The sequence below is a fragment of the Zeugodacus cucurbitae genome, chromosome 5 (genome assembly GCF_028554725.1).
Source record: "Zeugodacus cucurbitae isolate PBARC_wt_2022May chromosome 5, idZeuCucr1.2, whole genome shotgun sequence".
NCBI lineage: Eukaryota > Metazoa > Arthropoda > Insecta > Diptera > Tephritidae > Zeugodacus > Zeugodacus cucurbitae.
Window position 1 is genome coordinate 4,813,110 of NC_071670.1, and position 7,657 is coordinate 4,820,766.

At 34.0% G+C, this 7,657-nt stretch overlaps 1 protein-coding gene across 2 annotated transcripts in view; it reads right to left on the reverse strand.

Moving 5' to 3' along the window:
- Positions 1 to 7,112, reverse strand: part of LOC105208556 (mucin-5AC) — a 30,466-nt gene extending 23,354 nt beyond the window's left edge. For both annotated transcript variants that reach the window (XM_054231020.1, XM_011178466.3), the window contains exons 1-2: positions 7,018 to 7,112; positions 3,222 to 4,092 (exon numbers count right to left, since the gene is read on the reverse strand). In XM_054231020.1, the coding sequence (XP_054086995.1) occupies positions 3,222 to 3,786 (565 nt within the window). In that variant the 5' untranslated portion in view covers positions 3,787 to 4,092; positions 7,018 to 7,112. The remainder of the gene's footprint in view (positions 1 to 3,221; positions 4,093 to 7,017) is intronic.
- Between the last annotated feature and the right edge of the window lie 545 nt (positions 7,113 to 7,657).

Consider the following 7,657-nt stretch of genomic DNA (forward strand, 5'->3'; position numbering starts at 1 on the left):
CAAAATAGAAGATAAAGGCGATCTTTTGATCCCTTCAGGATGTAATGACTTTAATCAAATGGCCATAATATAATAGTATAAGCAGAGACATAATTTTTTTGAACATATTAAAAGCTTAGAACTTTTATCTCGACGATATTTTTCGTAAGGAAATTTCCAAGCATCAGGTTCTAGACATTTTCTTTAAAGGTTATCAGAGCAGTCGATAGATCAATAAGATCCTTAAAATACGATGTCGACACCGGTGATATTTTGAAGTGAACCTGATTATATTAAGCTTGCACTGTTACTACTTTTGATGTCTGGATATAGCTCCGCGAAACACCGATCCCCTAATCCACTTAGTTCCAAAATTTGTCTCTTCAGTACTAATTGGTGTTTTCCTGGATTGAGTATTCGAGAGTTAGTTAAGAGAACTATGAGTTGCATAGAGTTTAAGAGCGGATGTTCGACCTACTTTGGTTTTATTGACTAAAATTCAAGTGTCTTGGGGCTCGTATTACTTTACAGGATTTGATAGGAACTATATCTCTCGCCTGAGTTCGTTTTAATTACTTTTACGAGAAAAGGGATCTAAATGTACCACAGCCTCAAAATAAATATATTTACTTATCAATTCAAGCCCACTTGTTAGGTCATCAATCAATCAAATGTAAATGTCACTCACCCAAGTCATAAAAACAATTATAAATGTCCATCAATGAAAGTCATTTATCACTTCTCTTCACTAGAACGAAGCTAACACACACCTCGCACCTCTCTAAATACACATGTTATGTCGAAACGAAAATCGCTCTTCCACTTGAATTAACCGATTTTTCCAACTGGGTGCATAACGGTGCCAGCTGTGCCCGCACGCCGACTGTCAAGCATTCAACTTCACGGAAGTAATGTCAGTGCCAAGCTAATCTCTAGCAAGTAGTAGTAAACTTGCGCCAAATTTTTCCTTTCATCATTTCTTTCAATGTCTTACACTAAACGAAAATCTTTAATGAGGAAAGTTGCTATTGTTTCGCTGAGTATGTTTCATAGGTGGGGGTTATCTTGAAAGTAACGGAATTGCGTGTCATCTTCTTCTCAAATAAATCTCACGCGCTAACAAGCGCTCCACTTCCTAGCATTAACGGTAACTTCGTGGAAACGCATCACGCCTTGACAGGTTTCTTTATGCAGAACACGCACACATGACCAAAAGTTTGGCGCAAACACTGCGCCGAAACATAGCCAAGTCCAGGCATTTTGTGCGCGCAAAACTTTGGCAAAGTGCAAAAAAAAGCTGCAATAAAAACTTTGCCTAAGCTCATTCGGCTGTCTCAGCTAATCCAACACTTTCTGCGCCTCTCTACGCCTTTCTAATGGGCGGTGAGCGCGTGGTAAGGGGTTACGCCGCTAAAGAGTTCATTAACTTCTTGCTTGACTGCCTTGCCTACATACTTGGCTGGTTGACTGGCTGCTTGACAAGTTAAGGAAGTTTGTTGTTCACATTCGTTGTTGTCAAAATGCACAGCTCACTCTCTCTCTCTTCCACCACCTCCGCCGTCATCATTCTACCACGTCGAACTTTTTCAATTCAATTTCATATAAATTTTCCAAGCAGCTGTACGCCTTTCATATATATTAGTCACATACAAATTGGACTCTTCAATTTAATGAAAAATTTAATGAAAAACTTGACAGCAGTCTTAGGTATGAAATGGTGAGCGAGCGCTTGTCGAGTAGAGAGTACGCAGCTGGCGCTTAAAGTCATGGTAATGTGACATATTTGATGCTTTATTTAACCCTATGCGCTCACTGGCGGTTAATAATTCAGAAAGATGTGGAAAAATTACTAATTAAATTAGTAAAAGAGGGAGGGGAAGAGGTATTGCAGATCTCTTATTCCTGAGTGGAATATCTCTTTCATAAATAACCCATTTTATCATCGATTCAGTTCTAGAGGTTAGAAATTAATACAGATTCAGAACCCTACCCATACCCTATTATCAACTTATGAATCTTATAAGAGGTTCCAAATTGTTAAGTAGCTGAAGTGAATGGTTAGAGTGAAATATACATCGATAAACAATTTTTAGTGGCCACGGACTTTATTTTTTAGGGATAAGATACCTTCTTCAAAGGTCTAGGAAGGAGGTCGATGAAAAATTGCTCAGTTTGCTCTAAGTGAAGAGGTCTGATAACTCTTGAGATCTCCATATTCGTTGAGTCGCTCAATATTCTCAAGTCTGTGTTATATGAAAGAAAACACAGTTTTCAAAAGACTTGAGTATATAGAGCGACCCAACACCTGAGATCTCGGTAGACTCTTAGTTCCTCTATATACTACAGTCACTCATTGTTTAACAGATAAGAAACATAGACACATGATCGAAGGTCTAGGCAGAATATGGTTAAAACAGAAGATTAGGAGCAGAGTTTTTTCTCCTTCTGTTATTATTATTGGGGAGGTCAGTAAAAAAAATTTTAGTTCAACCATCGAAGGGTTCAATTTTCCATCGCAAACGTCGCTAGTAAACTTGGATCCAAATCAGGACTTAGATCGGAAGCTAGTTATTATCGGGTTGCATGCCTCCTTATCTCAGTAAAGTTCCTCGATTTTCAAACCTAGAAAGAGCTTTTAAACATAACGTTTCATTGCACCTGTATTGAAGAAAGATCAGTCGAGTTGGAATGTTAGGCATCCAAGAGTTCGATATTTGAACCAAATATTGCCAAGCCTAGATTTCCTGAGGAAACTTCACATGAAAATTTCGCAAAGCCTTCGGATAGCCCTGATCTTTAAGGAAACCTGTAAACCCAAAGCCTATAGCCTCCAAGAATTGCAGTCTTTATCTTCAATAAGGTACTTAACCAAAAGGAAAGATAGTTTATAGAACGAAAGACCGTTTACAGCAATAATTAGGATAGACTTGTTGTCGATGTATTGGCATGAAACATTCCCCAATTCCCAAATCTAAGGAATCGAGACCTGGTCTGTACTAGTTTCGTAGAACCGACTGCCGAGGGAACGAACTTGTTCGAGCTCTGTTCTTAGATAAGATGGAGACCTAGTCGAGGAACTTAATGCCATAAAAGGTACACTAGAAGTGTACATTAACTAACCTAACCTCACTTTTAAATACTTGACCGACGACACATCGCAAGATTCAACAGGTAAATATACTACGTCCTCACAATTATTATTGAACCAATAGTTTTCCATCCTTAACACACTACATACCCACCTGTGGGATAGACAATTATTGTGGCACGATTTTTACTCCCCGCCGCCGCCATGATTGTGGCCACCGTTTGTGCGGCGGGCAATGACGTAGTCGCCTCCATGGCGTATCGCGATACCGGCAACGTAGGCAAAGCGGACATTACCGTCGCTGCGCCACCGCCACCGGCCAACGGATCGCCATCAACACCGGGGCCATTCGAAAGAGGCGAGAGCAGTGTGTGCGGTGTGGTGTAGTCGCTTAAATTCGTCTGCGCCACATTAGCGAGTGTTTTATTGAAGAGCGTTTTCAGTGTAGAGTTGAAGGTCTCCAGTGTGGGTTGCGTTGTGGCGGGTTGTTCGGGTAACATACCGTTATGTGTTGGAGAGAGTGCGCTGGTGGCGAAGGCAGCGGAGATGTTGTTGGCGATATTAGAAATGGTTGTTGTTGTTGCTGTGCTGAGATTTGTTGATATATTCAAGGTAGGTGTCGTTGTTGTGGTGGCGCTAGCTGTTGTTGTAGCGAGTATAATTGTTGTCATATTGTTCTTCAGCAGTCTTGTGGCATATTTGAGAAACTCCAAAAGCATCGCCGACCTGGGAGACGGTGACCTGTGGAGGTTGGTGAGGGGTGCGAAGGGGTTGGTTTTTTTTTTTTTTTTTTGTCTAAGGGAGCACTGGACTTGTGCGATTATTTGGTTTCACTTTTGTTATAGTTTGGCGTGCATTTTTTTTGTTTTAGTTTGTGGTCTTCTTTGTAGACATTAGTGTTTCTTCGAATTCATTTTGTTTTCATCATCATATTTTCTTCACTTTGATGTGCGATTTCTTCTGTAATTCTGACTTATAATTTGAGCGCGCACTAACTACTTTTTGATGAATTTTTCAGCTGAAAGCTAATTTGAATGAAAAATATAGAATTTTATTGTTTTTAAAGAGAAATAAAGCAAGTTTCTGCGTATTATTCTTTGTCTCTTTTGTCTTAGTCTCTTATTTCTACGGCTTTCTGAGTGAAAGTGATGCCTCCAAAAAATCACAATAAAGAAATCTTCATATATTTCAAATAAGGTCTTAGTTAAACCGTAGGTGTATAATAGATATATAAATAGCCAAGATATATGTATAGAATGGTATAAAAGGTCTAGTAAAAATAAATTCATTATTCTTTCAATAATTTGGTTTAGCGATCTGTGCCTCGCGTTATAGTGATATATGGCGTTAGAAAGATACAATTTCGTATCTAAATCTGGAGAAAGCTATCGCCCAGATGGGATCCGCTTCAGCCAATGTAAAAATAATATTTTAAATCAGAACATCGCCAGGCCACACGCATCGAAATCGTCCTGCCAGAAGTTATGTAAACTTCGCGGGAGGTTCTTAAACAACGAATTTTTTTGTTGGTGAAAAATTGGGGTAACGAGAATCTTGTGAAAATCAAGTACTCCAGTTTTTTGTCAATATGGGCGAGAGTAAGAAGTTATCGAACAAAATACTACACATTTCACTTAAGTTGGATCATTCTAACTATGCCTATATAAACCCTTTGATTTAATGTAAAAATAATAGATATCTCTTCTTACTAAACCTCTATATCCAAATAAAAAGGGTGAGGATCCACTGCCACAAATATAGTTATTAAAATAAAATCTTAGTGAAGCTTTGAATACATAAACGAGCGGAATCAGATTCTCAAAAACTTGCATTAATTCTTTTTTTTCATATTTTAAAAAATTGATAGTTTTTAATAAATTTAAAATTTTTATTCCTGTATATTCTTTTTTCCAGGGTTTTCGCATTCAATTCAATATATATATTTTTTTATAATCACAAAACTTTTTGAAAATTTTCCAAAAGTTGTAATTTTGAATATAACTTTCCAAAAATTGTGTTAAATTTTTTGTACTTTTCTCTGATTAATCTGATTAATTATGCATTAAATGCAAATTTTTATTTACACATTTTTAGCCCAAATATATACATATATAATTCTTCTTTTATAGTTTCGAAAACATTGTTATCGTAAACAATTTATTTGTATTAAATATGTTTGCTTTAATTTATAATTCTTAAAAATATTGTTAGGGATTTGGATCACGTTTTATATAAAAAAAATTGTCTGTTGATATCTTAATATCAAAAAAATTTCGAAAATCTCAAAAATTATATGAACAATTTTTAGTTGCGGATTTATTTCGATTTTTAAATAAAATTCTATTGTAATGTTATGAAAATCAATATTTCAAAGAAAAGTGAAAATTATTATTTAAATTTTTGAAATTTAAAAAGATTACCGACCAGCTCGAAATTTATTTATATTCATTTAAGTATTTCAAATATTTTTGGTATTAAAATTTTCAAGAAAATTTTTGTTTTTAAAAATATTTTTTTTGTTTTTTTATGTAACTTAACTGTTTTTTATACATTTTCATGAAAATAAAAAAAATTGCTTTTAAAAATTTCGTTCATTTCTACAAAAAAATAGTTTATTTATGTGTAACAAATTCATGAAATGAAGAAAAAAATTAAGATAGTAGTTTTTCTTAATTTTAATTTACTTTTTAATCATTTTTTATAGTAAATTTTGGCACTACAATTTTTTAATAATTTTTTACTTAATTAAATTTCGAAATCAATCTATGAGTTTTATATTTTTTTATAATTTATTTTACACATTTTTATCAGTTTTTAATCCAAAATTTCATTCATCAGCCTTTTATAATTTTTTTTATAATTTTTTATTACATCAATTTCATTTCATTTTATTTTTTTCAAATTTTTAATCTCGCCGCTTTACTACCACACATTTTAAATCATTGCTATTTCAAAATTCATCTATTTTTATCACACATTTTTTTTATTGCTGTTGTCCAATTTAATGGCGTGCCATTTTTCCATCGCACTGCGCTAATTAATAATTTTCAAACAATTCATTAAGCATAATGTGCACACATACATATGCATATGTATCACATCTGTAGTACTATATTTCCATTGGTTTCGCCACTTTGGCAGCGGTGAATACACTTCCATATGTTTGGCCAGCCACAAAACACACACACACACACATAGATTCATAACAACCAGCTAACGCTAAGTGCTAGCGAAATATTTTGTATTTTTATTTTGTTATTGTTGTTATATGTTTATTTTGTTGTGTATGCACACAAATAGTTGTGAAGGATTTACACCCCGTCCGTCGCGCCGCATTCAGCCATTCACCAGCCATTGTGCTGAACACTTGGCTGGCGTTGGACAGTTTGGAGCAGGAATGAATCGAATTCAAAGCAAATTCATTCAAGCGTTCAACCGCAATTTATTTTTACGACAAATTCGCCAATATCTCGAACGTATAAATTTTTATTTTTATTATTTTCATTATTTGCTATACTTTTGGCTGGATGCTGGTGTTTATTGCTGTTATTGTTGTTGTTGGTTTTGTGATTTCAACCATATGCATGTCGTAAGCTGCCAATCAGCACTTTCTATTCAACTTTTTTAATTTTTTTTTTTTAATATTTAATATATTTTTTTAAATATTATTTTATATTTTTTTTAAATATTTGTATTCAATTTTTTTTTTCTTTTTCCTTTCATCGCAATTTCGCCAATAGCATTTTCCAATTTTTATTAGCACTTAAAAATATATTTTTCTACACACATAAAATCACACAAGTGTCCGCTTATAGCTTGGCAAATCATTCAAGCAAAATTCGTAAGCACTTTAAAAATTCGCTCCAGAAAATTCAAAAACATTTGCCGCGCGTAATGATATTTACAACAACAATAAATCGTTAAACGTGCGCTTATGCTCACACACATACCGTTATATGTATATGTGCTTTACGCACTTTTCCTACGACTTTTTCTCGGAGTTCTCGTTGGTGTTGCCACCGCTGCTGCCGCCGTTCAACTGCTCATGTGGCGCGCTGCTGTTTTGGTTTTTATAACCGTGGCACTTTCTTCTACTTTCCAGTCAACTTTAGTGCAGCACTCTCTGTGTTTGCTGTCTCTTTAAATGTATGGAATAGCGTAAATTTCTATGTGTTGCGCTCTTAGTTTGTTTATTAAATGTGCTGAAGGTGTACAGTGCGTATACGTAACCGCAGTAAACAGCATTCGATTGTATATTTATTTTCAAAGTATTTTAAAACAGAAATTACAGAAAAAAATATACATTTACTTTAACAAAAATTATTTATTATTGCAATATTTCAACTTTTGTAAAAATTTATTCAAGAAAAATGATTTTTAAATAGAAGAGACAAAAATTTATTCTCAATTCAAAAAAATATATATTAAAAATTTTTTAAAGATTTAAATTGTTAGAAAATTTAAAAAATTAATGAATTTGTTGAAACTTTTTCTAGATTTTTTCAGTAAATTTTATAAGATATTATCTAGAAATTCTTTAAAATTTTGATCAGATTTTTTCAGAAACACAAAAAAAGTTCAAAAATGATA